The sequence below is a fragment of the Penicillium soppii genome (assembly GCF_028829465.1).
Source record: "Penicillium soppii strain IBT 18220 chromosome Unknown utg000003l, whole genome shotgun sequence".
In the NCBI taxonomy this organism is placed as follows: Eukaryota; Fungi; Ascomycota; class Eurotiomycetes; order Eurotiales; family Aspergillaceae; genus Penicillium; species Penicillium soppii.
In genome coordinates, this window is record NW_026643233.1 from 3,095,581 (window position 1) to 3,123,532 (window position 27,952).

Here is a 27,952-nt window from a genome sequence, read left to right on the forward strand (position 1 = left end):
GGTGCTGTTAAACTCGTTGTCGCAAACTGGCAAATTTGACTGGCAAACTGCCCGCTGTCGTCATATTCGGCATCTCTTATCACCGAACTCTCCCCCCACTTTGACTTGATCTTCTCTAAACAACTCGATCATGCAAGAGCCTCAGGATACGCCGGGAACACCACCTCGTCCGCCATATTCCCCGGTGACTCCTGAATTTGCGCAACTTGTACCGGTCGCCTCCACCGAGCCAAGAATCGTTCCGCCACCTCTCTCTCCTTCGCCGACATCGCACGCTCCATCAAATAACTATTCACATCATCCTCCACCGGCCCGCCCGCCTGTGTATATACCAGAGCCACCACCAGTTCCCATTTCCGAGAGTGAGAATCCAGATGCGATTGCGCTACGGTCGGCAATCTCCATTCTGCAGATGCAGAAGCAGCAAACCTTGCGCGATATCCAAACATTAGATCGCATGAAAGATGCGGCTGAGGCTGAACCAGAGAGGTTCGCGACCGAGCTGGCGGCAGGACGACTAAAGACCGAGGACCGCGGTGCGGTGATTCAGTTTTCCGACGACGATCCCACGGAAACCGAAGATGCCAACGGACAACCACAACGTACAAATCCTGACGGCTCACCGGCTTCGAACTTTGGTCATATACCTATTCCACAGAACATTGTGCGTATGCCGCCGATTAATTGGGCCAAATACAAAGTTGTCGGTGAACCCCTTGATCGCATGCACGAGGAGCAGTTGCGCCGGCCGCATTCTGGAGAGCCGAGACGAGACCGTGCGCCAGAGCATGTACTGGCCTCACCATATCGCCCGTTGGTTGATCACTTGGACACACCTGCAAAGCTGGGACGTCCCGGCAAAGCCAAAAAGATGTGACCCCATACTGGGGCTTTGACGATTACAGGATTATGGACTTTCACGAAGTTATGTATTTTACACTCGGCCTATGAATAGAGCCATCTTTATGTTTCTTGACCATTGCATTTGGTTTTTGGGTGGCCTGGCGCTGTGCTTCATGGGATTGGCGTATTCCAAAAGAGAAATAAACAACAGAAATACAGTTGATCATGTTTGATCTAAATGAATTCTTGGAACCCTCCCCACTTGATAAGCCGCATCTCAAAGATTCATTCTGTGATTATATCTAACCCCCAAATTAGCCAGCTCAACGCCAGGTAAATAGCCTGCGGGCCTTGATTAGTCCATGCCAACCCGTCAATGAAAGGAAACTCACGGCGCAAATGTAATAAGGGCTTCCTCCAGACAAGGATGTTTGGCTGACGCTCCATTGATATACTGGGTACAGGATTGCTATGCCAACAAGATACCCGGAACTCTCAAGTGATGCAATGAGCATGAACATCCGACCAGTAGCCGTTCTTTTGATGAGACTTGCCAGATAGGCCAGTAAGCTCAACTCGGTTGCGACCCCGAGGCTATCTATAATAAGTGCTAAAGGTCCATGTCAGAGAAATGAGGCTACTATATGAAATGGTGTGTGAATGCTATGAAATTTGGTGAACAAACCGGGTACAAGTAGTGAAGCCGAGCCGGCCAATCCAATCATCAAGGCACCTATGCCCATGAGAAAGAAACCGAGTTTGGCGCCATACAGAGTTGTCTGCGATGGTCTGACCGAGGCTCCAGATTGGAGCAAACAGAGAACACAAGGAAAGCCTAGTATGAGTATGATAACACTCAAACTGCCTTGGAGAAGGCAAAGTTGATATGCCTGTGTATTATTCAGCATTTTGCTTTCCGTCTCAACATGATAATGAGTAGATGGAGTCATTACCTGTGGAGGATTAAGATCGGCTCTGTGTTGAATATAGGCTGAAAACAGTGGCCTCATTGCTTTTGGGACTCCTCCTAGACAAAGAGCTATTGCAATGAGATACTTCTGATTGACTAATGTCTGACTTGAATTTTGACCATGACAGATTCCAAAAGTGTTGTCGTCAGATGAGGAAATAGTTTCTCTTGGACCGAGCAGAGCATCATATTCCGTGATATCCGGTCTTTCATTTGACTGAGAGAAACCGGAAGGCGAAACTATCCGGACCAGAATACATAATGAAACCCCGCAGCACAACACGGATAGTGCATAAGGTAAATGGTCACTTTTGTTAGCGAGTAGCGGCAACATAAAGGACCCAATTAAGTGGCTTATGGCAACCACCCCTCCCGTGATGTAGTATGAGATTGTCCTAAATTGGATATTAGTAGATAAGAGCAAAGAAAAGAGAAGAGAGTGTCAAACAGGTCAGAACTTGAAGCAAGACTCACTGGGTGATCTCAGGGTCTTCTTGCTCATGAAGATGGACAAGCATTAAGAAAGCAGTAACATGACTGCCGCCTCCAACAAGTTTGAACAACGGAGCAACTATTAAAACGATGAACGAGGAGTGATTGAGGAATTGCACTGTAATTGTAAGTATGTGTTGCCTGAGAGAAAGACTAAATTTAGACGGACAGGTTATTAGGGTGAACATGGCCGCGAAGCAAACGCTCAGATTGTTGATCAAGATGGCAATCCTATATCTCTTGGAACCAACTAGATACTTAGTAAACATTGCGCCGCTTAAATCTACACCTTGAGTTAGGAAGTCAATATTTGGAGGGTGGAGGTAAGGTAAGTAGGCACCTGCAACGCCGCACAAGATTATGCTGATGGTTCCGAGATTCCAGTATCCACGCTTCGGTATGCTGGATGGGCCCCTGGTATATTTCAAGGCATTACTAGATATCGAATCGGCCAGCGTTACCAATGCTAGATTGAGTAAATATGGCATAATCGTATTTTCCATCTCAGCTTCCAGTCACATGTATCTGGTGACGTAGAGGTGCGATATTGGAGCTTATATACAAACCCCAACAAGCGCAAAATTATTACTTTGACTCGTACCAAAGTGAAGCATAGGGAACTTAGAAGCCTATGCTACTCGTACGGGGTAAAGGATGCTTGTTGCTTTGTGAATAGTACAATGTTGTTAGCTATTTGCGGGGCTGTTCATTGCAATTCCAATAGCCAATCAAACCATTATCCGCCACTCGCATAAATATGTACAGTGTACATACTCCGTAGTCTCTGGGAAATTCTTAGCAGATCTAGAGTGGAATTTTCATGTTGTTTGGCGTAATCCTATAAACAACATGGAACTAGAATACGGTGATCCGTTTGATGAAGCAAGTTTGATGATGAAAGTGATTGTGTAGCCATTAAATCGTTATATCGCTAAATGTACAGGGAGCACAAAAGAGGACCAAGCTAGACTATGCCGCTAGCCCAAAAAATGAGAGCGAAGGCTGAGAATTGGAAGAGCCATTACGTGTTACACGCTCAATGCAAGGATCCTGTTGAAGCCTTCGAACATCGGAGTCTGTGATAGAGGCTCTAAACCCATGGTTAGTTGGAGGTTGCTTGGGAAATCAGGTAGAAAAGCACATACGAGAAACCTCTGGCCATCATATCTGGAAATCTATTGGTAATAGATCCGCCATTCTTTTCGATTTCTTGAACATAGGTATTGATATGCTCGGTGGTGGCCGATTCTTGGAAAGTAACCTTATCTTTGTAAGTTGTTTTGTTCATGGGGGGGTGATGAGGTGATATGGGGTGAGAATTACAATATATTCAGAGGTCATTTTGTCGGGTGAAGACGAGTTAAAGAGTTGGACGAAGTTGGACTAGAATTGAAAGTCTAGGGCATAAATTATGTCTCGAGATATCCAAGAGCATACATACAACGTAGTTTATATACTTCATTGGCGGCCTAGAGAATGATGTCATAGACTGGAACTTGATCTTCCGCTACACAACTGGTGAATATCATTGGGGGAACCATTCGCTCTGGTAAAGAAAATTGGGTCCATTTACACACATTATCAGCTTACTACGAAATACTTGCTTGCTATCTGGGCACGACAAATGAGGGCGCAGTAATACGTGATTTTGTTCTATTTTTGTAGGAGGGTCTAACTTTGTATTCTAGCCCTGAAAAACACAAAAGATCATCACTTGAAAACAGGAATAAGTCCACAAATAATTGATTCAATAACCTCATCAAATGTAAAAAAAAGCTCAGCTAGCTAACATTGAAAAATAAAACTAAAAATTGGATATAATCAGACCTAAACACGAAGAAATGCAGTTGCTCAATATGGCGGCATATTTTCAGTTTCAGTGCCACCAGCGGTCTGCGTCCATCTTTTCACAGCCTGTTGAGTCTCTGCTTGTTTGTGATATCCTGACACCTCAGCGTACCTGGGACGGAATTAGCACACTATTGATGAAGGGGGACAAGTTGAAATACAGTTTATGCTTCCACCCATGACTGGAACCCGGAGTTCCATTGAACGACCAATCAAATACCTCCTCAGCTAGGGGTTCATCTGTGGGGTCATGGTAGGAGGCGAGATAAGGAGCCGAAAGAGCATCAGAGGCACAGATTCGGCCACGAGGGTCGAATGCCAACATTTTTTCGAGAAGGTTAAGCACTGTTGATTATCAGAAAATGGTCCATATGTATATGTAAAGAAAAAAAAACGTACTTGTTGAATCGATGCAAGGGAACACGGCTGAGAGACCTGTACCCTCGCGGTAGGGGAGAGACTGGACGAAACCCAGTATCTGTCATGTAATTACCCTGTCAGCCATTTGTCAACGAGACAGTGACCATCGATTGCCGTTGTGAAAGTAAACAGCGAGATTGCATTTGAACTGACATGTGGTGAGGTGATTCTAGCCAGAAGATCCTCGTTTGGTGTGCCAAGTAACTCCGTGATAGCACAGAATTGCTCAACATGGTCTCTTCCTGCAAAAAGAGGCTTTCCCTGCAGCATTTCGGCAAAGACGCAGCCCGCGCTCCAGATGTCGACTCTTTCGTTATACCTTTGCCACGTCAACATAATTTCTGGAGCCCGATAGGACCTGTTGGAGACGTAGCCCGTCATGAGTGGTTCTTGGACCCGTGCAAATCCGAAGTCACATATTTTGAGATCGCAATTTTGATTGATTAGGATATTTCCTGGGTGCAGGTCACGGTGAACGACTCCCGCCGAATGAATGTATTTCAATCCCCTCTAGACTTTAATTAGTACCGTGAGTATCATTTCCAAGGGCATAGACTGACCAAAATTTGATACAAAAAGAATTGAACGAACTCATGTCCAATAGACTTTGCGGCTAGGATTGTTCGCAGGTCGGTCTGCATGAGGTCCGTGACGAGATATCTACGCATAATCAGTAAATACCACGAAAGGCTATAATCAAACCGAAGTTGCATACAAATCCTCTGTGGGGGATATGAAAATGTCAAGCGGACGAATGACCTATTATCCAATTAGCATAGATCACAGAAAGGCCCCTCCCGCTTGAACGTTCATTTTCATGTTTTAGGTGCTGTAGAAGTTTGATTTCTCTGAAAACAGATTGTGTCGTGGCTGGCGTTCTGAACGGCTCGAGTATCTTTTTCACTGCAACATATTGTTGGTTTATCTGATCCCACGAAGAGCTAGCGTCGGAGTAAATAATTAGTACTTTTGTACATGTTTGAGACAGGGCGACCAACCAAACAATTCCAGAAACACCAATTCTCAGGGTTTCTGGATTTGTATACCTATAACGAACACAATTTTAGCAAGTTTTCTTCAAAGAAAGGTTCTTCAAGAACACTGCACCTTTCTGGTGTTTCAAACTTTCCACCTAATACCGTGCTTCTGACAAATTGCGCCATAAGTAGCCAGGAAGGATTTGACAGACACAGAAGAAGAACTGACAAATATATTGCTTGAAGATTTTCCAAGTGTCCCAGAGACCTATAGATACAAGAGGTATCCTATGTGCAAAGAAGCAATAAATTCATGAGATTGATCCACCAAAGGATCCAAACATAACCGAAAATACGCCGGGGAACTTCCAAAAAACAGTTCCTATAAGCTGCCGCGCCAAACATACATGGACGGACAGGATTGGATAAAAATCTCGCCCTATTTGTATTTCGGGCACAGGGGTAAACTTATCTAGGCAGGCGCCTAAACACAACATACAAATTTGTAGCGGATGTATTCATGTTATTATACAAAGAATACAAAGACAGAAGATTGTAGATTTTCTATGTAGCTATCTATCCTATTTCGATAAACCGATATCTGGTTCTTTTTCTACAAGCCGTGATTCCCTCAGGGCTGAATTCATCCAAAACTCAACATTATTCCCAAAATTGTTGAAAGTTTTCTACTATTGTGTAGCTGTACCGAGGTATGCCGTATTGCGATGGAATATTTCGCGATGCAACGATGGAAAACGGGGCAACGGCAAAGACATCCAGCCAATGAGAGCGATGGGCTATAGACTATGGGCCACTGATAGCCGGTATACCCGAATGACCCACCAAGCCCTAAACAAGTATCAGTACAGGGCTAGTCACATGTAGTTATGTAGAGTGTATGAGCCATACAAGAACTATTATTCTGGTTCTAATTATAGAGTATTCTGAGATAAAAGGGCAGATATCTAAAATGGAGGTTGAGCCATGATATATTTTGACGAGCGGTGGGCATAAAGCGGAACCGGGCCTTACGGTCTACTTAGATACTTGCTTGTCGAAGTGTTTGTCAAGATGAATGGGCCAGGTTAGTCTGCATGGGCCACTAAAAAGTGAGCTACTGTTGAGTGAATCGATGACAAGCGAGGATCCACCAGGAAATCGCAAGGAATTAGTAAATCTTGTCCCATGCGTTCAATGGGATAGTTAACCGGGAAGCAAGATAGAAAGGGAGAAGGGATAAAGAAGATCAAGGTTATACTACACAGCATTTATTCCTTGGGATGATAAAAGGTTCGTGAAGTTCTCCCAAGCCCGTTTGAAAGAGAGATCCCTTGTAGAACACTCAGTCAACCAACGTAGAGCCTTTTGGACTCTTTCAAATGGCTTAGAGTTTGGGTTAGCCCTGGATTTACTCTCAAAGAGCAGCTGGGTGATCAGCACTATGATGCTTTGGGTGAGATAGTGCAGAGCGCACCACCAAGGGGAGAACTCCATGAACCAGGTTATACTCGGATCATCTGGCAAGAGATCCACCATTTGGGCTGCGGCATTGATGCAAACGGTCGCCAGTTGATGATAGACCGCATTTAGAGGGTTGTCACCAGAGACATGAGCGCGAAGTGCGGGTTGGGTGATGACGAGTTTGGTTGAGTAATATTGAAAAGCCAAACTCGTGCGTTGGCGGGCAACGATGCGGTCAGTTTCGTTTTCCGTAAGACGATAGGTTGCAGAGAGTCGAGAGAACCAGTTATCAGCAGTGTTGTTGAGAGACTTCATGGCTTGTTCGGTCTCATTTCCAGATTTCCTTGCCCCTCCGGGAGAGTACAAAATCTCCATTGCCTCTCTCATCACAGCTGCCAGGTCGATTGAATATAGTAAGTATAAGGAGACATGGGCTTGTGAGTGCTGACTGGGTGAATGCTGCTGGGAAGTTGGCTGATGAGTAGTCGAATGTTTTGAACGTTCGGTGGGCTCATTTGAGGAATCGTGGGAAAGGAGAGAGTTCATGAGGTTGACTCGAGCCTGATTATCTTGAATAACCATCATCACGCGCTCATCCCGAAAGCTTTCCTCCGTATAAGGTACAGGAAGAGGTGTTGCACAGTGTTCGGGCTGCATTCTAGGCATGCGTCCAGTCATCACGCAGAGCAGAGTATCTAACAGGTACAAACCCCACCACAGTCGATACCTTGTTTCTTTGGAAACATGGGTGATGCGTGTACCCTCGCTGCGAAGGTGGATTCCCATAGTAACGGCTGACTGAATTGCGAAACCACATATTCTCCATGACCTAGAAACAAATCAGTGTCAAAGTAAGGGATCGCGTTATGGAACCAACCTGTTAACCTGCCCGGTGGAAAGCAAGTAGAACGAGATTAGTCCCTCTATCTGTGTTGTCTGCAGATTCGGATGTTCCAATATTGCATTGTTATTCATGCTCAATTGCCAGGCGCGAGAAAAGTACACCGTGTGATTATTGTGATCAAGGCGGTGTTGGTCTCCCGAAAATTCGGAGTGTTTTGCAGCGATCGCGAACACCATATTCAATAGCGCCATCCACTTATTTCCAGGTTGTGTCATCGAGCTTGAATAGAAAGATCGGCATTGGCCAAGGAATATTTCTTTCCCAATAATAGGAAACGAAGGATGTACCATTTGGAAATACCTGTCGACAAGTTCATCGGCGACAGCTTGCGCGGGATATGCGAATAGGTCGGGACCATTTGCAAGCAATGGCGCGGTATCATCAAGGAAGAAACAACAAGAAGATAGTGATGGACCTGTCGGTTGATCGAATTGATTGCTTGTGTTCAGAATTGTTGGCCCGACCCATTGCTTCAGTCTGTATAACCATTTTGTTGCTGAATGCTCCCCAACAAACCCAAGCGCTTGGAGTGAGCCGTCCCCGTTGTAATCTTCAAGTGTGTGGTCCAAACATGAAACGATAGGAGTAGTCGGGGTAGGTGTATCATCGGGGATCGAAGCGACGGTCGGTGAGGATATGGAAAGACTGGAGATCTATGGGGTATCAGTACTGTTAGGTCGAGCATGTTCTATTCGGGAATGCAAGTGCAAAAAATTGTGGTCGATGGGTTACGAATTCTCACCCACCTTTCCAAGGGCCTGGTCGACGATTTTAGCCATTTCAAGGTCAAACTTGGGATAGATATCGCGCACGAGAGATTCGTAATGTTCGAGTTGGCTAGTCACAACCGTGAGATGTCTGTCCTAGTGAGTATTCTATGCCGCGTGAGTACTTGGAAGGAAAGAGTGTACTTAGCACTTCTCTCTCGTTTCCCATCGACGTATACACAAGGCACGTTGATCTCCTGACACCGCAGGCAAGAAGGGCGATCACCAGTACACTTGTTTTTCTGCTTGCGACAATTATGACATGCTCGACTGACTCGACTATTGTGGCTTGCAACTGGAAGGTCGAGTCGGGGAATGGCAACTTTGCCATTTACTAGTCGTTCACCTGAGGTGAGTCGTGATATGCTCTGAGGATCTCGAGCATTGCCTCTTATTGAAATGACCGGTGGGGATAAAGGCGTGGATGGCGAAGAGTCATTGTCTTCGACACTTGGTTCTGCGGCAAAAGACTGATAATCCCTTTGAGAAATAGAGGGATGAAAGTTGGAATTGGAAGGGTCGAGGTATGGCCGGTCAGCCATTGCAACTTGGCAACCCACTATGCATAGTAGTCAGTGCTAAAGGTGTAGGTAAGCATGTAAAAGAAAAGGTACCAACCAGTTCAAAGCGGCCTAGGAAAACCCCTTAGGAGTTAAAATAAGTCCATGGTGGAATACTTGAATAGGTATACTGTTTTGCTTTTAAAAGACATCTCCTCTGTGATTGGTAGGTGCTCGCTTCCGTGCCAAGACTGGGATTGGGTCAAAAGGCCCGAAGATAAAAAAAGGTCCACTGGATTTTTCTTGATGTTTCCTGATGTTTCTTGATGTTTCTTTTTTTTGTTATCAAAGGTGTTGATAAAATGTAGTATATATCGTATATGATGTATTTGTTTTACTTCCCTCAATTCATTATTCAATTGGAAATAAACATGGTAATTATCTTTCTTTTGAACAATATTGTACCATGAATGTAACCCCAGTCAAGTCTGAATTGATCAGACCCATATTATCTGATATAGTTGATGCTGAGTGGTCGCTTGCTGATTCCGTCCAATCAAAGCCCTGAACCGAGACCGTTTTTCTTTTCATTCAATCAAGATTGCGATAGATTTCTATCGATCTCCACTTCGGCCTATCTAGTTTGTGATCTATGTGTGGCAACCATGGCTCACTGCAGAGATTTTAAAAATAAGCATCAATTCATATCTCAAAGTTATTGTACTATTGAAATCAGGGGTAATCTATTGTCAACTGTATTCTTGGTTGAGTTGGTCACGCTCGGACCTTGAAGTATGCACATTTCCCTTCTAGTCTGAGCTAGCTAGTGTGATGCTCATGGTCTTACGCCATAGCCTCGAGGACTGTTGTGGGCCCTTTTCAAAATTTATATCTTACGTCTTACCTTGTAGGTACATACAAAGGTATATCTCTACGATTGTAATTTTTTTTGAGTAACTCCACCATGAGATCATATTATGACATCGCAAGATGAAGTCATAAGGGCTCCTAAATCGGAGTCAGATCAACTTTTACAGCAGAACCGCCAACCTTTGGATAAAAATAAGTACGGTCTTCGCTTGGCGATTGAAGCAGAGAACAAGTACAACATTGTAGATGATAAAGGGGATTTTGTTAAAAACTTCACAAAAAGATGTAATGTGCATTTCCCTACTAGCACAACAAATTCTAATCTTTCAAGATAAACATAATGGCCCGATAATACGGTTCCCGCATTCTGGAGCTACATAAAGTGCTCATGGCCGTACAATATCGTACAATATTGTACGCCCAACTGGCAGGTTCCAAGACTTACCATAACCTGATTCTCAGCCGCACATAGGTCTTCCTATCGGTACTGTTTCATATGTCTTGCTACTCATCCCAATTTGCAGAAAAATGGTCGACAACTCTCTCCCAATCCCAACATAGCGGGATGGAAAATTGGCAGTTTCTATGCTCCTAGAAAGCTATATACCCAGTTAAATACGTACATGTGTTGTTAGAGCAACCAGTCACGTATCAGCTAGTCCATCCTCAATGCCCGCAGTAAATCTCCAGGCAAGAAATGTATTTCCTCCTCAGGCAAACACTCCTTGGCAGCATCAAACCTCCCTTCCTTGAGATATTGATCGACTTTCCTCATTGTATTAGTCATATCAGTAGTCGAAACAACCCATTCACCAAAATATTTCCCAACAGCCTCTCCACTTAAACCGATCTGAATACTTCGATAGTCCAAAGACCGCAGTGAAAGGTCCCTCTCGAGAACCCATTGTACGCGCACAGGACTGGACTGCAGCTTCCTCTGCCATTCTTCATGATCCGTTCCATCGCCAGCTGTATGGTGACTCATGGCATGGGTGAGTGTCGTAGAGGCCCATTCAAATCCCTCGCGAGTAGTTTCGATAGCCAAGACTCGTTCCTGTCATACTTTGGTTGCCCATCCTGATCGGTAGGCCATCCATAAGAAAGAGGGATTGATCCAGCTCATACATTTACGAGAAAAAGGTAGCTAAATGTTTGAGCTTTGATTGCCGGATCTGTTATCTCGGCAGAATATGCTTGGCAGACTATGATTGTGTTCGACGTCTGTTTGGTTCTGATGGCCCGGTAGCCTTTTGGAGACATTGTGTGTTACTCTTAACCGGACAGCAGGACTTATCCTTCCAATTATATGTGATATTTTGAATTGGAATTGGCAGAGAAATGTGACAAATATACCCAAGAAGGTATTACAAAATGGGATGCAGAAGCACATTTGATTTTGCAGGGTTCCAAAAGAATGACTGAATGGTTCAAGATCGCTGAGTCACTTCAATTCCATGCAAATTGGCAGGGTGATGCCTCATGTTGTAGATCCACTCTTGCATTCGGCAACCACCGAGGCTGAGCCCCAACATTAGTCTCGCAAATTATGCTCAAAACAAGACAAGTTGGAATTCAGTTTGTAGCTATTATATTCAATTGAATAAAACTCAACTTGTTCAACTTTCTTCCATGCTATGATTTATTTAGTAGTGCCGACGTGAGGTAGAGATAATACTGTCAGCAGGCTGTTTGTCACCCTTTTCGTTTGCGCGCTGCAAAATTACATGACAGCCTCTGTGATTCAACTACCCGCCCTTTGTGTCAGACTTCATATCTTACAAATTCACTAGAAATGCTTCAGAGGATCAGAAATGTCACTAGAATGTTGATGTAAAGACTTTCTCAACTTAAGTGGGTATCACCATCACAAGGAAAAAGCAAAGACAGGACAAGGAGAAGAATTAACAAACGATACAAGAAAGGTCACAGGCAAAGAGATCACCCGGAGTGAATCTCATTCTTTTCTTTAGAAATAGCAAAATTTGCAAGAGCAAAGGACAAGCGAAAAAGAAGACAGAAAACAAGCGAAAGGGAGAAGGATCAGCAAGAACCAAAATCCCTCGCGCCAAAAACGCCAGAAAACCATGTGTGCAATAAGGGCCTGCTCAATCACACCGGGGTCAAACCTGCATCATATCGTTTCAAAAACAGGATGGGAGCAATAGTCAAGATGGAAGACAGACCAAGGTCAGAGTCATCCTAAAAGAAGTCCTTAGTCGAACCACCCATGGCAGACCAGTAGCGCTGGTGCGCAGTCTGAACGCGAGAAAGATCGATGTTGCGCTCTCTTCCAGGTTCACCAGAGGACTGAGTCTTGCGCTCTTCTTCGAGTTTATCAGAAGTTTCAAATTCTTTGGGTGAAGGTGTGGTTGTGGTTTCAGCGGTAGGAGTTTGAGGCTGAGGGGTCCCAAGTCCCAGCTTGTCGACCAGACCGCACTCCACTAGACGGGCAGTGTTCTGTTTCATGATCTCCTGTGAGTTAGGATCGTTGGGCTTGCACTGGGAGAGGATGTGGTTGAGACCAGCCGCATTGATGGCGGGGAGGTTCTCGTGGATCTTCGTTGGTTTTGTCAGCATGGAACACAACCTGATGAGCTAAATGTGGGAATCATATCATACAACAGGGAGACCTTCTGGACCTGGCTTCTTGTTGGTCAAGATGCTCTCGGGGAGCGGCAGCGGGATCTCACCCTCCGTGGTGGCGATGTTTGCAGCGGCATCGTGCTCGCCCTGCTGTTGGTGGTACTGGGTCATTGCCTTTCTCCAAGCCTCGTAGTGGTCCTCGGTCTCTACATATTGAGCAGCGAGGAGTTCCCGGAAAGGAAGGTCAATACGGCGGCGCTTGTCCATTTTTGGGACGGACATGGTTTCTTGTTGAGGTGAGTGGTGATGAGAGGGAAAAGGTCAACCGGAAGGAAATCCATGGGTGAAACTTACCTGTGAATTGGTTTGCGGGAGTGGAAGGAAAGATGAAGGGCAAGGCGCCTTAGTCCGCAGTCTTATTTTGCAAACCTCTCGGCATCGTGAAGCACAAAATTTAGAGGAAAAGAATGGTTGGTGTTGAGAAATGGGAAGTTTGAAGTAGCGACGAGATACTTTCAAGAACGCGACTCCCGCCTATATACTATTATCTGAAGGCAAAATAACTCTGAACTTAGCCCATTCGCCTTTAACAAATAGCTGATATTGTTCCATAGCTATTCTATAAGGCGATTTTGTCCAATTTCATTAGTTGAATGTGCAATGATGATGGACAATCTAACTCGGACCAAGTACCCACCCTATTCTAACTGAAATGAGGGTTTGATTTTGACTGAAGTATTTAGATTGAACTTTACTACCATTCATGCGTATGGCTATTCCTTTTTGCTTTGCTTTCTAAGATGAATAGATCCTCAACGTGCAAAGCCCTAAATATAATCCTATTTGAACTTTAAGATCACTTCCAATTAATTCTATAGCTATTTGAGCCACCTATAAGCGAAATGTGGGCCTAAATCTAGATATTCTACTATGATATGTGAACATTATATGAAGGAAAGTCAACTATATATATGTTGTGACACCAAAGCTACCCCAAGGATTCAAAAAATTTGTTATTACAACCTTGGAAGGCCATTGGGTATATATCTCGGTGATAAGTAAAAACAGGAAATATCTACCATTGAAAGATCTACATATATAGTTTGTAAATTCGGCTCGGTGCGTTCATTGACACTATCCCAAAGTTCTATTCGCACAAGTATTCTGGCCCTCAAATTCATATAATCCAATTTCGCTTCCTACTTCTATCCATTCGCACTCGTGATTGGCTGACACAGCTTTCCTTTGCTTTTGAATCTGGAGATATGTAGTAAGCTTATTAGCAAAGAGTTGAAAATACATTATAATTCTGCACTTGGTGAATGAAGTCATTTGATAAGAGCCATCCTCTTGGGAAAGTGTCTTTTATCTTTCCAGTATTCATTCGACCGTGAAGGTAACACGGTCTAATTTGGAATGCCATCTTTTTCTCCTCCTAGGAATGAGTGGCTCAGATGGTATATGCATATGTACACATTGCTTTATGATATGAACAAAAAAGAACTCATGATTTCAAAGCTTCGCCTTTGCCTTTTGCTCAAATTCCTTCACATCTTCTAGTCCTCTTTTAGAGACGGCATGGTTTTTATCCTCAACATTTTCACGCCATTTCAAATTGCCGGCATGATCATCCAATCCACTCAGAGTCCGAGCATACATCTCCTCCTTCATGGTTCCGTAGATACCAGTCGCAGCCTTGGTCTGAAGCTTTCGTTCCTGGATCAATGCCAGAGCTTCCTCGGCACCCCCCACGGCATCAACAATACCGACCTGGAGTGCGTTTCGTCCACCAAAGCGATGGGCTTCCAAAACAACGTTTCGGAATGTGACGGGCGTCAACTTCTCGCGGAAAATGGCCATCATGGGCGTTTGAAGTGGGACTCCAAACTCCAGCTCATTGACACATAGGAAGCCACGGTCTGGGTTCATGATTCGGTAGTCATGATACATGGCCAGCATAAAACCACCGGCAAAAGCGTGTCCATTCAACAGACACACAGTTGGCATAGGGTACCTTAATCGCCAGTCAACATTTTATTGTACTTAGGATATCCCCGTGATACATACGTCAAGAATCGTCGGAAAAGTCTCCATAACCAATTTTCGAGGAACCCTTCGGTCTTCCCCACAATGTCGAGATCGAGCCCATTGCTGTAGAATTTGGCAATTCCACTAGTAGTGACCACAACACCCTTGGGGTAACGGTGCTCGATTATATCGAGGGCCAATAGCAGTGCGTCAATGAAGACGGGCGTCAGTCGGTTGTCCTTGGGCGAAGTGAACGTCAGCACGTAGATGGTCTCATGTTCTTTCGCCGTGCTGGGGTTTGTGCAGACGATCGAGCCTCCAGTCGAAGTGATCGGGACAGTGAAAAGCGATGTCATGATGGAGATGGTTGCAAGAAAAAGGTACTAAGAAGGCGGTGATCGATTTTATCTTGAAGGGGTTCTCTCGGCCCATCTGAATACTTTATGAATACTAATCAACCTCGGCCGCATCACATGCCTATCACACCGTCACGTGATAGCACCATAAAGCTGATAAAGCTGATAAAGCTGTGAACGCATTACTTCTTTTTTTCTTTGGCAAAAATCAGGAGTTACTGAGAGAAACCTGTAAGCCGATTCTCGGGTGGTAGATGATCGCGGCGATCTGGGGCAGCCACCCCGATTGTTCGGCATGCTCCATCATACTAACTCAACTATGTACATATTATGCATGGTATGATACACCCATGTTCTCTACACATATTTGGTTTTAGACCTACTATGGCCCGATCGTAATCTCAAAAATATCTCCGAAAGCGGCTTTTTGCCTCCTCGCAGGAGTCTTTAAAATAAATGATGGTCCCCACATATTTATTCCGAAGATCGTGCATAAAAGCTCAGCTCCACTATCCCCGGATTTCCTCATCTTTATGATCGTTCATTCCATCTCCGACCTTCCGAGCGGGCATTCTGCTACGATGAACAACTACATAAATATTGCCTTCTTTTGTATCATTGAATCTTGTCAGTATCATGAAAAATATGCAGACTATGTGACTAAGTAATATATGATGAAGCCTGAAAAAAAGGGATAAAAAGGATGATCAGAGCGAGAACAAAGCTTGTTAGCTTCTCGTCCAATGAAATGGTGGGTTTTGCAGAGGTCAATTTGGTAATTTTGTTTGCAAAATATCAGTGAGAACAGTTTAATTACTTTCGTAGTCAATTACACAGGGAATGTAAAGTTGTAAATGCATTTTTGTTGTTTTCATTAGTGGCAACCTCTTATCACCTTACTTGCCGGTTTCCTGCCCGACAACTGCAATTACCTCGGTAAACCGTACAATTATTTTTTATTCGCTAAACAGGAATACAGCAACGTCTCATGAGCCCAGCGTCATTGTCCAAAGACACAAGGTTCAAATTTTACGTCGAGAAACGGCAGTTTTACAGAGCGCCGAGATCAGATATTACCTGCTGCGATGACCAATTCCATCCCCCTTCTACAACAGGCAGCTGTTGTGTTAAATCCAGGACCGAGTTATAATGTCTCACTTCAAAGCGACATACCTGTCGCGAAGCCTCGGGAGAACGAGGTTCTTGTCAAGTTAACATGTACTGGCCTGTGGTGAGAACTCACTTAACAAGATCAAGCATATGAAATGCTAACAAATCCGCATCCCTAAAGCCGCTCTGAACTTCGTGCAGCTTTAGCCTGGGGCGCTTATAACTCTATTATCGGCCATGAAGGGGTGGGAATAGTAGTGGAAGCAGGACCCGAAGCTTCCCACTCTCTTCTTGGACAACGCGTCGGAGTCAAATGGCTGTATAGCGCTTGCAACCAGTGCTCGGTTTGCAAGCGTGGCTATCCACACAACTGCACCCAACAACTCAATACAAGCCGCCATGTGCCTGGAACACTGCAGCAATATGTCATCGCTGACGCGCGGTTCGTGACCCTCATCCCGGACGGAGTGGCTGATGAGATCGCTGCCCCATTACTTTGCGCCGGGCTTACGATGATCGGTGCGCTATCAAAGCTAGACAATGAGCTCCACGCGGGTGACTTTATCGTGATTTCTGGGTCTGGCGGAGGCCTCGGCCACATCGGCGTTCAAATAGCATCGAGGATGAAACATTGGCGCGTTATCGCCATCGATAGTGGAGAGGATAAGAAAGCTCTTAGTCTGAAGTCTGGAGCCGAAATATTCCTCGATTATAAGACTGAAGATGTCATAGCCCGAGTTCGTGATTTGACTGGAGAGGGTGCACATGCGACGATCGTTGTTCCTGGAACCAAGGATGCATTGGAAATGGCACCTAATCTTGTGAGAAACATGGGATTTGTTGTGAATGTTGGTCTGCCACAAAATGACCTGCATATTCCACTTTCTGCGACGCTTTGCACAGCTCGAGGTAAGAGAAGCCAACTATGAAGCTGAAAACACGCAGGATATATTCTAACAACATCTTGAATAAAGGGTTGACTTTTATCGGCTCTTCCGTGGGAACGGAAGATCAAATGAGGGAACTATTACAAGCAGCACTTTCTGGCAAGATTGATCCGTCTATTGAGGTATTTGAATTCTCGTCAGTGCCGACATTGATAGGTAAGCTAAGAGAAGACGGCATTACGGGAAGAGCAGTGGTTACATTGCCACAATGAGTTTGGTATGCAACTAAATCATAAATGCAACAATACAATATGCGTTGTGCATAATTTTTTCAGAAAAGCAACTGTAGAGTTAGAATTTACATCTCGCCTAGCAAGTCTGGCGACATATCTTATTCAGATGTGCTCTCTAGGCATTTATGCTTCTACCTTTACCACTCATGTTTTACAGGGTCTTTTCAGCATCCCTATGATATTATCTTCGAATTATCACGTTATAGCGATAGAGAATCTTACAATATGGTCTCATTGGAAGGATTTCGATATAACCTGAATGAGCTAGCCCATACTTCATGGCAATGAATCGCAAGACAAGCGGAGTCTAAAAGGAACGGGGAACCTACAACATAAGAACACGTATCTACCACCCCTCTAGTCCGTCAGAAATACTTTCCTCGATGGATTTCCACCCCTCTTGTCCAAAGAAATCCTGCAGGAGTTTTTCCGCGTCCTTGGCGGGAATGACCTCGCTCAGGTCACTCCCATCATCAACAGGAGGATCCGGGATAAAAGTGTTGTCAGGTCTGAGTTTTCGAATAATCCAAATGATCTCGGTGAGGTTGAAACGATTGGCGAATCCGAACAGGCGTCGAGAGACTGTCTTGGGATCGAGGAGGGCCGCTGCGTGAAGACGTGCAATGTCACCCACATCGCAAAAGTATTCTGTCTTGGAAATCAGCCAACCATGAACCATCCACCATACGGATGCGCCTTTGGCTTACGGGGTTCAAATGTCTGGAAAATCTTTCTGTCACCCTTGGTGAGGGAGCGGACCCAGCCCATCGTTGAGCCGTGGATCTCTGGGTGCAAAATCCTTCCAAGCTATTTCATGGAGTTAATAGATGCTTCGATATCGAATCACCATCCAAGCACTGCACTCACAGTAAAGTCTGGTAGGACAGTGTTGAATTGAAAGTCGGGCTTATTTTCTTTGACCCAGTTCCATGCAGCCTTCTCCGCTTCAGTTTTGGACGCGGCGTAACAGAAGAAACCCTTCAGGTGAGCTGGAGTGTCTGGATTGAAGGCTTCCTTTATGGCGCTGTCGTTCCAGGAGTCTGTATCCAGCATAAGTCAAGATGCTCTTCGTTTCGATGTTCACATCATTGTATAACAGCGCAATCAGAATCCCCACTCACTCTCACGAACAACAATACCCTCTTTGTTATGTTCCGGAAACCGTGCTGCGAGTGCCGAAGAGGTTAAGACGACTCGTTGAATCTCACGCTGCTTGGATGCAGCCTCTAGCACGTTATGAATTGCCTGAATCACCCAAGGCACGACCTCTTCCGGATTCGAGTTGAAGCTGACATCTGATACCTGCACATCCATATGATACATATTAGCAAACCATGAGTTATACTTCAACACCAATAGAAACCATACCACATGGGCCACACCAGAGATGTTTTGCATCACCTGGAACAGTAATTCCTTGTCCTCAAAGTTAGGAAGAACGGCCGACTCAAACGAATCCTCTCCGAACTTGTCCCAGAACAGCTCATCGAGCCATGGCTTCGGCTTGCGGACAGTCCCGCGGACCTTGAAACCTAGTTCTAGCAGACAGTGAACAAGATTACTCCCAACGAAGCCATTCGCTCCAGTCACCAGGATTCGTGAGCCATGGGGAAGACAGTAAAGTTCATCAGCCATGCCGTCGATATGGTATATTGTGTCGTTGCTGTGTGAAAACAAGGAGGAAGACTATCATCATGAGCAAACGAGCGAGCGGGGAGAACGCGGTGTGGAGTCGAATAAAGTTTCTCTAATTAGCCTTCGGACAGAGTTTCTGAGTAAATGGAAGAAGGGACGAGTCATGTTTCCTGTGCGGATCTTGCATCTATTGGAGAGCGATGAGTAGTTCGTGTTCGGGTTGTATCTGAACTGCGAGTTTTCACCGACTATTACGCTTCGGACGCTGAGATTAGCTGAGTAGCAGATGAAATGCCGAGTCTATGGGTGACCCGAGGGATTGGGTCGGGCGATCTGTGCGGCGCCAGGCTTGTTGCTGTCCCGCCAAAATAATTATGCAGTCGGTAGCCTTCTAGTTGGGTCGCATTTTTGTGGGATCTAGATATCAGTACCACACTGTCGGTAAACATGGGATATTCTAATCACATTGATAATTTGGGTCATATATTGCATATATCATATGCATATGATCCAAAATGGATAACCCAGACAAAACATGCAAAGTAAACAAAAAAAGCAAAATGTCCATGTGGTTATGGCGTAAGCTAATGTCGCAGCCCTGGTTCATATGTTCCAAAACAGGTTAGTCGGGTGACGTCAAAGAGGATGCTGTGGGGTTGTCACTTTCTTCACGACTTCTTCAGCATTTATGGTTCAACAATTACATTCCATATTGTACTAAATTCATCATGCAAACCCGTTCCCAAACTGGACAGCCGGCTCAACCTCCTAAGGAAGCGGTCTATGCACAATCGGTCAATCCAGTCTCGCATACGCCACAGGAACAACGTGCACCTACGGAGCCAAGCCGCCACCACGGAGATTCAATTGCAGCTATAACCCGAACCGCCAAGTCAAACCCCTCCAGCGATGAAGCCCGAGCTCGTCTAGAGAACCAACATAAGCAGCATGAACAGGAGCTGCACAACGCATCGAACGTTGATCTAGAGTATGGTGTTGAGCAGCAGCCCTCAGAGGGATATATCGCAGAGACAGTCCAGAAAAAAGGAATGGGCATTCAACGTGCACAAGCAGGTGCTCATTCTGGTCCAGTTGGAAGTGCTGGTGGTCCTGGTCATCCTGGATTTGGAGAGGCGGATGATCTCTTGGCCAATATCGGTCGGAAGCGGGATGAACATGACAAAATCCTGGGTGAGAGGATTGGCCATAGTCCCGCTCCACCTGATGAAGAGGTTGCTGAGCGGGAGTCAGTGAGAAGACACAAGTTGGAACAAGATCGACATCTTGATGTTCAGGGGGCGGTGAAAGAAGCGACCGGCGATCCAGTCGTGGGTGCTTAACCTCAGAACCTCACACTATGATATTTGATGTATACAGACGTGTGGTGGAAAGACATAGATTACTTGTTTGCGAACGATGATTTATTGGACATGACTTTCATTAGGGATTTCAAGCTAGTTAAGTAATCTGCTTGTATGAACATAGAGACCGGCATTTCCACTTGGTCTGACAAACTGGGTATGATTATTTAAACAATTGCGCCGAAAGAAAAATCTCAATTTGAGATGGCAATGCTTCAAGGAACGAGATCAGATATCATCCCCACTTGGCATTCCCATGGACACCTTCTTCAACTCCAGATCCTTCTTTAGTTCCTGGATACGGCGACCCATCTTGTTGCGAAGAATATGGTTCTGGACTTTCTCCCACTGTGCTGTTTCAGTGCGAATGAGACCTTCAAGCTCAACTACTTCCTCGCGCTGTTGCTGGAGCTGTTGCTGCTGCTCGATCTCATCCTCATCCATATCATCATCAGGACCATCATCATCTTCATCAGAGATATTGCTCTCGTCAGCGGATGTGTCGCCTGTCTGGCCACCCCCTGGTGTGAACGGTTGCATAGATGGTGTGTCCGCCTGGTCCGGTCCGGGTCCAGGAGCGTCGTCATCGCCAGCCGCCAATGCGGCTTCCATTTCAGCTGCCAAGGCGTCTTCGAAGTCGTCCATCATGTCTTCTTCCATGTCGCCGTCGGCATCCTGCTCATCATCGTAGTCCTCCACGTAGCCTTCATTTTGTACTAATCCTTCAGCACGATTCAGGGATGCGCTATCCACCAGCTCAAACTTGGGCGGGAAGATGGAAGTTTCATCCTGGGCCATCAAATCTTCCACGGCTTTCTCGACTTGTTCGATCGTGCGAGTGCTCAAGCGGTTGCGGAATCGGCGCTTACGAACCCAGCGCAGGGGAGGCGCGAGGCCGTGAGGGTATTGGAGTGTCTTGTCGTCAAGAATTTGGACTTCCGGAGGCAGTGGGTATTCCATGGCCTCGTGGTCATTTTCGACTCGCCCAAGAACCAAGAGCATCTGACATATGTCTGCTGATTTGTACCAGCCTCGCCGGTCCCAACTCTTCATGCCTTCGATGATGCATGGTAGATCTACCAGTGCCGCTGCATACTGCTTGTCTCGGACCTTCAGAACCGCGCGCCGACCCTCGCGGGTGAGAGGTTTGAATGCAAACTCGGAATGGTTAAAATTTCGTTCGTTGATGGTTTTCTGCAAGTATTCACAGTCTTCCCCTGGAAGCATTCGTAGAATGAATTGCTCTTCGATGGCAGGGTCAACTTCATTATCCGAGGCCTCGGAGTCATAGCCAACGCCAACCGGTCGCGTGGGAACCTGCCCCTTGTTTTTGATGCGGATTGATTGTAGTCCAGGCTTCTTCGATGGATTAATTTTTAGTCGTTTGGGTGCTTGCTGTATCAGTTCGGGTTCTGGCTCTGGTAATGCAACGTTTTCCGCTGGGCGCTTTTTTGTAGACTTCTTCCTCTTCGATTTCTCTTCGCTCGGTTCTGGCTGTGGCTTGCGCGCGATCTTCAGGGTGAGCTTGCGCTGGGGTTGAGGGGTTTCGGAGGTGGCAGGCGCAGGCGCAGGAGTCGGAGGTGGTAGTGGTGCGGCGGATTCTTCTGGAGGATCCGGTCTCCTTGAGAACTTGATCTTCAGAGGCATGCTGTCAAGGGACCTGATTCCGAGAGAAGTACAGGTAGGAAGTAGGTGGAAGTAATGAGATGATGTGGGAGGTCGCGTATGTGTAGAAAGTGAGGTTGCGGGAAGACCGAATTCTCCGCTTTGGATGGCGGCCGAGCTTTGGCTTTTTGTTTGTTCTGCGACTTTCCTCCAACTTCATTCACTACGTCTCTTTTTCTTGTCCTTCTTCTTTTTCTTCTTCTTCTTCTTCTTCTTCTCTTCGCTGCTACTCTCATAATCTACGAGGTTTCATTTTGTCTATCGTCTCATCAGCCGCTCTCACTTTTCCATCAGAATGTCAGGTGCAAACCTTTATAATGCTCTCCTCCGGCCTCCGATTATCCAAATTCTTCGCGCACAAGGTTTCCACTCCACGCGTCCTTCTGTCTTGGAGTCTCTCCAAGATCTGACCGGAAGATACATCCAGATTCTCGCCTCATCAGCCGCCGAACATGCAGCAAATGCGCACCCTGAAGATCCCGTCCCGGAGCTCGAAGATTTCTACCAAGCTTTGCAGGACGCAGGAGCTATACGTCCTCAACTACGCGAAGTGGAGGAGGATTGGCAAGGCGAAGAAGACATGCGCGGTCTCCAGTCTTTCCTCGGTTGGATCAAAGGCCCAGTGCACGCTGAAATCCTACGAGTTGCCGGCTTCCTCCCTAGCGAGGGCGATATCGTGGATCCTGACGCAGTCAAGAAAGAGGACTTTTTGACAGCCTTGAAGAAAAAGCACAGCAAGACTGGCGAGGAATCTCGTTATGCTGGAACTGTTATTGGCAAGGGTGGCGAGGAACACCCTATCGTCATTGAGGGCGGCGCCCCAAGCATCCAAGAATGGGGAGCTCAGGTTCGCGCACGTGCCTCTGAGAGTGGTGGCATGGACAGCGACACTTCAGGTGTCAGTAGTGCTCCAAGTCATCTGTCCGACGAGGAAGTCATGGGAGCGTGAAGGATTCCACGACACGCCACGCTCAATCACATTCTTGAACCATGACCACACCGACAATACATTATACAGTGAACCCGACCACACCTCAGCCCACCCATTGGCCTTTCGTCGGATAACTTCATTCATCTCAAAGCCATTGTGTCTTTGCCTGCATCTTTTGGCCGCGCTCCCGTCAGCCGCGACCCTCGCAAATTGCCCACCAAATCTCCCAATGATACCAAACCGCATCCGATGCATGATATTTATTCCAATGCTACTTTGCAAGAAGATTTAGCTTGAGAGACCCACGACAAATTGGAAACTTCTGATGCCACTAAGGCTAAGAATGGCTGACTTAAAAGCACAATTCCTAGCGGCAAAGATAGTATTTGGTGTCATCTCGAACAGCTCAATCTGGTGCACCATTCATTCCACCCTGGACGCCCTGAAGCGAAAATGAAAGAGGCATGGATACATAGATTGTTGTTCACTGCAATTTTTCCCAACTGATTCCCAGCCATGTCGCTTAAGTGCGTTTAGGCTATCCAACGGAGTTTATTTTTTGCAACTTCTGAAAAACGAGGATGATGTTACTGTCGGTTTTTATGGGAGGTTGCCGGGTGGTATTGTCTCTTTATGAAACTCCAATGAGAGTAAGACTAGAACCCTTTTCAAAGTGTATTCGATCCATCCAATCCGCATCCAGATCAGGTAGAGTAAAAGAGTACCTAGCAAAGCTGTCAATGCTTTGAATGTGTGGAAAAGCCACACAACTGCTAATACTGTTAATTGGATGCTTAAAACCACCTTCGATATTGTCGCCACTCCGTACATCGATGTATCCATTGGCCAGTGGATAGAGTGGAGTTACGATCCCCGGAGTTCCCCGCGATTTGTCTTCCAAACGGGCCCGTTCACCATTCAACCGTTCACCTTGAGAAAATGTGTACATTCATGGTTAATTTCTGTTTGCGACACAAGAAAAGTCGACATGGGAGAGTCCTGAAGATCGGCCTTGGTACGCCACCCCGACTTGGCTGACTTGGCTGGAGAAGTATACACAATTGCCCGAGAAAAGTCAAGTCAAACCGTCGGAATCTGACATCGGCAGTTGGACCCAGGATCACCCACAGGCCTCGGTCGGGCTGTTTTTTTTCGGTTCAGCCCTAGTAATTGACAAGCCGGTGCTCTATAATAAAAGCACCACTCCCCGTAATGCAACGGCCCTGAATTCCTGTATTTTCCGGCAAATCCGAGATATCTGCAACTACCGGAATGGGCGCCACTTTCATTTACTTCGTGGTTCAACAGGCCATGAAGCTCCACTTGAGTCCTTTATCGTCCCTTCAAAGGTGCAATTCGGCCATTCTTACCCCGGAGCTCCCCACTCCCCCAGCCATTCCCACCCATTGACTCAACAATGACCCCAGACCCCGGAAAATCCTGATTACGAATCCACCAGGACAGCGGGGTCGACGTGCCCCTTTTGTCTGGGATCCCCGCTGATTTCTGAGAGAACAAAGTGGTACGATACTTGATCGTATGATTCTTGAAATATGTCTTCGATGAATCAGAAAACTCCCGGAGGTCCGACCAAATATGATTCGGATTACCTTGAAGAGAAAGACGTCGGAGTGGAAGTCTCTTCACCTAGTGCATTTCTCTCAGAACCGCACAAATCATACCTGATTGCACGACATGGCACTTTCGACCTTGATCCGATCCCTAGCATGGATCCGGCCGATCCATATAATTGGGCTTCTTGGAAGGTTAGTCTCAAAGCCGTAACCATGCAGCGTGATTTCCAAACTGACAGTATGACAGAAAACAGCCAATTTAAGTCTAGTTGCATTCCATGCCTGCATGGGTACCTTCACTGCCGCAGCCATCATTTGCGCCTACGAGAACATTGCCGAAGATTTGGAGGTTTCAATTCAGCGGGTGAGTTATCTCACCTCGCTGCAGATTGCTATCCTAGGAGGAGCCCCCTTATTCTGGAAGCCACTTTCCCACCGTTTTGGGCGACGTCCAATCTTCCTCTTGTCCTTGCTTCTGAGCTGTGTCTGTAATGTTGGCTGCGCAAAGAGCACAGACTACGCCACCATGGCGGCATGCCGAGCTCTTGTGGCTTTCTTCATCTCCCCAGCCATGGCTATTGGCAGTGGTGTTGTTACCGAGACATTCTTCAAGCATGAAAGGGCACGCTATATGGGCGTCTGGACTCTCATGGTAACTCTCGGTGTGCCGGTCGGTCCTTTCATCTTTGGCTTCGTGGCTCAACGCGTCGGATATCGCTGGATCTATTGGATATTGGCAATTGTTTGTTATTTTTCAACCATTACGTCACAACCAACGCTAACTCTTTATCCAGACTAATGCCGTCGAGTTTATCCTATATGTCTTCTTCGGCCCTGAAACCCGCTATATCGGCGCCGATATCCAATCCAAGTCATCCGCTTTCAAGGCTGAGTATATGTCTTTTCGGCGAATCGATCCTACACCATTCAAAATGAACGAGTTTTGGCACCCGCTCACTTTGTTCACAAACATCCCCGTCCTACTTGCAGCAATCGCCTACTCGATGGTCTTCCTATTCTGCTCGGTTCTGAACTCAGTCGAGGTACCCCAGCTTCTGCAGAGCAAGTTCGAACTCAATGCTCAACAACTCGGTCTTTCATTTTTGGGCTTGATCATCGGTTCCCTTCTTGGTGAACAACTCGGTGGATATATGTCTGATCTGTGGATGAATACTCGTGCTCGCAAGATTGGAGAGAAGCCTGCTCCAGAATACCGCCTATGGCTGAGCTATATTGGCTTCCTGTTAAGTATTGCTGGTATGGCTGTGTTTTTGGTCTGCACAGAGCAAGCTGCCACTGGTAAATGGGATGTCCGACCTATAGTTGGCACAGGCGTTGCTGCTTTTGGCAATCAGGTTGTAACTACTGTGCTCACTACCTATGCGGTCGACACGTATCCCCAGGATGCAGGCAGTGTGGGCGTATTCATCAACTTTGTGCGCTCGACCTGGGGCTTCATTGGACCTTTCTGGTAAGCGAGGAAATCGGTAACATTTGCCTTCGTCCGACTAACTTCAATCCAGGTTTACGTCCATGTTTGAGAGTGTTGGTATCGCTGCTAGCGCTGGTGTGGCTGCCGCTTTGATAATGGGCGCGGGATTTATCCCGATGGCATTGATGCATTGGCAGGGAAACAAATGGTACAAGGCCGATTGAATTTGATTTTGTCATACGGAATATGAACGGTTAGATCGCGGAGACAACAAATGCTGCCCTGACATTCCAGCATAGATTTGAGCTGTAGGAAATCCATAGATTTCAATGAAATCTGACAATATTCAGACCAACTAGCAGCTAGCAACCTTGTCCTGGAACCCGCTGTCTTCGTAGACGCATATAATATTTGGGGTTGTTTCCAAAATTGTTGTTTCCAAGATCTCACACAACAGCATCTCGATAAAAATTCATCTCGGATATAATATAGCAAGCAGTTTGAGTGCCTGCAACTTCTTGGAGCTTCATAGACAACCTCCACTGCTATGCGCTGTTTTGGGTCAAATGCCATCGGTTCGGCTGCCGTGTTGTTGAAAAATGCTGCATCAAATGCATGCGGATTCAGCTCAAGGAAATGACCGCCCTTGGTAGCCAAACCTTATGTCTGTTGCTGGCGTTTGGGTGGAAGAATGATTCCGCGTAATTCGGATTTGTTGTTGGGGAGTAGGTATCTTCGATATGTTCGATAATGATCCAGAAAGCCCGTCTTTCTATCGAAAATTCAAACTTATTTGTAGAATTATAGTTTGTAGATTCGCGGAAATAATCTAGCACATGATTGAGCTTGTCTCTCCACCTAGGGATCTATTGGAATTGTTTCTTCGGCTAAACTTGGTGCCGATCTTGTGCTCGACGAGATTGACTCTACAAGCTAGTGCTTATGACTCTAATTACCAGTGTAAGCACTATGTAGCAGGTACATCGATCACTGCGAATAGTATCCGACCCCCTCTTTAGTGCTTACATCATTGCTAGCCTTTTTCAACCTTACGCAGTAGTGCTCACTAGACTGGTTCTAGTTCTTGGCACGTTTGAGCAGAACAAAGAAAAGAGGATGACGAAAATAATAGCTCGCAGCACCTTTTGGTACTTCTGCCCTTAATTCCCTTTGGATCTTTTGAAGAACACTTCAACAGACCAACACTGTCTCTAGAGTTTTGACAGCCAACATGGTCCTCAAAGTCTATGGCTCTGCTATGGCCACTTCCCGTGTCTTGGTCACGCTTCTGGAGAAGGAATTACCATACGAATTTATCCTCGTCGATATTGCAAAAGGTGAACAAAAGAGTGAGGGGTATAAAAAGCTTCAGCCTTTTGGCAAGGTGCCTGCACTGGATGATGACGGATTTCTGTTATTTGAAAGTAGGGCTATTTGCAAGTATCTTGCTAAGTAAGTCTTTCGTATGTGTCTTTCGTGTGTGCACGGGAGAAAGTCGATAAGATCACAACTAGGAAGGGAAAAGCTTAGTAACATATTCCGGTAGGAAGTATCCTTCTGGAAAGAAGCTTATCCCAGAAGATGATGCCGAGGCCTATGGTCGCTTTGAACAAGCTTGTTCTGTCGAACAAAGCTATTTTGCAGGCGCTTCCGAAACTATAGGAACTGAACTTATGATTAAGCCGTACGTATATTTCTCTCTATTCTCCTTGCCTATTAACTAATTAGGGGCTACAAAGAATGAAAGGTCTTGGTCTCCCTGACGAAGCAAGGGTCGCACAAGCTGAAAACGACCTTGATACAGTTCTTTCTGTTTATGACAAGATCTTAGCTAGACAGAAATATCTTGTCGGAGACGAATTGACTTTGGCAGATTTGTTTCACTTGCCTAATGGAGCGGCCTTGAAAGCAGGTAAATGGAAAGAGGTGTTCGAAAAGTATCCGAACGTGGACAATTGGTTCAAAGAATTGCAAAAGAGAGAGAGTTGGGTGAAAGCTGCCACTGAAGCAGGAACGATACCATGAGAAATGGCGTGTAATTCGAG

At 45.9% G+C, this 27,952-nt stretch overlaps 13 protein-coding genes across 13 annotated transcripts; 6 read left to right on the forward strand and 7 right to left on the reverse strand.

Moving 5' to 3' along the window:
* Positions 1 to 130: 130 nt before the first annotated feature.
* On the forward strand, positions 131 to 877 carry N7529_003309 (uncharacterized protein; the record flags this gene model as incomplete). Its single annotated transcript, XM_057238836.1, has 1 exon — positions 131 to 877. The coding sequence occupies one exon, from the start codon at positions 131 to 133 to the stop codon at positions 875 to 877; it is 747 nt and encodes a 248-aa protein (XP_057101447.1).
* Positions 878 to 4,156: 3,279 nt separating this feature from the next.
* N7529_003310 (uncharacterized protein) lies at positions 4,157 to 5,736 on the reverse strand (the record flags this gene model as incomplete). Its single annotated transcript, XM_057238837.1, is given in 7 exon segments — positions 4,157 to 4,265; positions 4,315 to 4,498; positions 4,553 to 4,631; positions 4,667 to 5,083; positions 5,134 to 5,208; positions 5,430 to 5,619; positions 5,633 to 5,736. 7 exon segments carry the CDS (start codon positions 5,734 to 5,736, stop codon positions 4,157 to 4,159), a joined length of 1,158 nt encoding a protein of 385 aa, XP_057101448.1.
* A 1,071-nt stretch (positions 5,737 to 6,807) lies between these two features.
* Positions 6,808 to 9,224, reverse strand: N7529_003311 (uncharacterized protein; the record flags this gene model as incomplete). Its single annotated transcript, XM_057238838.1, has 4 exons — positions 6,808 to 7,840; positions 7,889 to 8,568; positions 8,662 to 8,773; positions 8,827 to 9,224. 4 exons carry the CDS (start codon positions 9,222 to 9,224, stop codon positions 6,808 to 6,810), a joined length of 2,223 nt encoding a protein of 740 aa, XP_057101449.1.
* A 1,483-nt stretch (positions 9,225 to 10,707) lies between these two features.
* N7529_003312 (uncharacterized protein) lies at positions 10,708 to 11,312 on the reverse strand (the record flags this gene model as incomplete). The annotated part of the gene is made up of 2 exons (XM_057238839.1): positions 10,708 to 11,106; positions 11,178 to 11,312. 2 exons carry the CDS (start codon positions 11,310 to 11,312, stop codon positions 10,708 to 10,710), a joined length of 534 nt encoding a protein of 177 aa, XP_057101450.1.
* A 939-nt stretch (positions 11,313 to 12,251) lies between these two features.
* N7529_003313 (uncharacterized protein) lies at positions 12,252 to 12,917 on the reverse strand (the record flags this gene model as incomplete). Its single annotated transcript, XM_057238840.1, has 2 exons — positions 12,252 to 12,608; positions 12,672 to 12,917. 2 exons carry the CDS (start codon positions 12,915 to 12,917, stop codon positions 12,252 to 12,254), a joined length of 603 nt encoding a protein of 200 aa, XP_057101451.1.
* A 1,230-nt stretch (positions 12,918 to 14,147) lies between these two features.
* Positions 14,148 to 15,019, reverse strand: N7529_003314 (enoyl-CoA hydratase/isomerase family protein; the record flags this gene model as incomplete). The annotated part of the gene is made up of 2 exons (XM_057238841.1): positions 14,148 to 14,649; positions 14,703 to 15,019. 2 exons carry the CDS (start codon positions 15,017 to 15,019, stop codon positions 14,148 to 14,150), a joined length of 819 nt encoding a protein of 272 aa, XP_057101452.1.
* A 330-nt stretch (positions 15,020 to 15,349) lies between these two features.
* Positions 15,350 to 17,058, forward strand: N7529_003315 (uncharacterized protein; the record flags this gene model as incomplete). The annotated part of the gene is made up of 2 exons (XM_057238842.1): positions 15,350 to 15,356; positions 16,337 to 17,058. The coding sequence occupies 2 exons, from the start codon at positions 15,350 to 15,352 to the stop codon at positions 17,056 to 17,058; spliced, it is 729 nt and encodes a 242-aa protein (XP_057101453.1).
* Positions 17,059 to 17,655: 597 nt separating this feature from the next.
* Positions 17,656 to 18,944, reverse strand: N7529_003316 (NAD-dependent epimerase/dehydratase; the record flags this gene model as incomplete). The annotated part of the gene is made up of 5 exons (XM_057238843.1): positions 17,656 to 17,957; positions 18,017 to 18,116; positions 18,177 to 18,349; positions 18,431 to 18,611; positions 18,678 to 18,944. 5 exons carry the CDS (start codon positions 18,942 to 18,944, stop codon positions 17,656 to 17,658), a joined length of 1,023 nt encoding a protein of 340 aa, XP_057101454.1.
* A 728-nt stretch (positions 18,945 to 19,672) lies between these two features.
* N7529_003317 (uncharacterized protein) lies at positions 19,673 to 20,284 on the forward strand (the record flags this gene model as incomplete). Its single annotated transcript, XM_057238844.1, has 1 exon — positions 19,673 to 20,284. One exon carries the CDS (start codon positions 19,673 to 19,675, stop codon positions 20,282 to 20,284), a length of 612 nt encoding a protein of 203 aa, XP_057101455.1.
* A 249-nt stretch (positions 20,285 to 20,533) lies between these two features.
* On the reverse strand, positions 20,534 to 21,952 carry N7529_003318 (transcription initiation factor TFIID subunit 7 family protein; the record flags this gene model as incomplete). The annotated part of the gene is made up of 1 exon (XM_057238845.1): positions 20,534 to 21,952. The coding sequence occupies one exon, from the start codon at positions 21,950 to 21,952 to the stop codon at positions 20,534 to 20,536; it is 1,419 nt and encodes a 472-aa protein (XP_057101456.1).
* A 313-nt stretch (positions 21,953 to 22,265) lies between these two features.
* Positions 22,266 to 22,919, forward strand: N7529_003319 (Bromodomain associated domain protein; the record flags this gene model as incomplete). Its single annotated transcript, XM_057238846.1, has 1 exon — positions 22,266 to 22,919. The coding sequence occupies one exon, from the start codon at positions 22,266 to 22,268 to the stop codon at positions 22,917 to 22,919; it is 654 nt and encodes a 217-aa protein (XP_057101457.1).
* A 1,535-nt stretch (positions 22,920 to 24,454) lies between these two features.
* Positions 24,455 to 26,131, forward strand: N7529_003320 (uncharacterized protein; the record flags this gene model as incomplete). Its single annotated transcript, XM_057238847.1, has 4 exons — positions 24,455 to 24,667; positions 24,723 to 25,217; positions 25,270 to 25,946; positions 25,999 to 26,131. The coding sequence occupies 4 exons, from the start codon at positions 24,455 to 24,457 to the stop codon at positions 26,129 to 26,131; spliced, it is 1,518 nt and encodes a 505-aa protein (XP_057101458.1).
* A 1,007-nt stretch (positions 26,132 to 27,138) lies between these two features.
* N7529_003321 (glutathione S-transferase family protein) lies at positions 27,139 to 27,932 on the forward strand (the record flags this gene model as incomplete). The annotated part of the gene is made up of 3 exons (XM_057238848.1): positions 27,139 to 27,359; positions 27,454 to 27,595; positions 27,636 to 27,932. The coding sequence occupies 3 exons, from the start codon at positions 27,139 to 27,141 to the stop codon at positions 27,930 to 27,932; spliced, it is 660 nt and encodes a 219-aa protein (XP_057101459.1).
* Between the last annotated feature and the right edge of the window lie 20 nt (positions 27,933 to 27,952).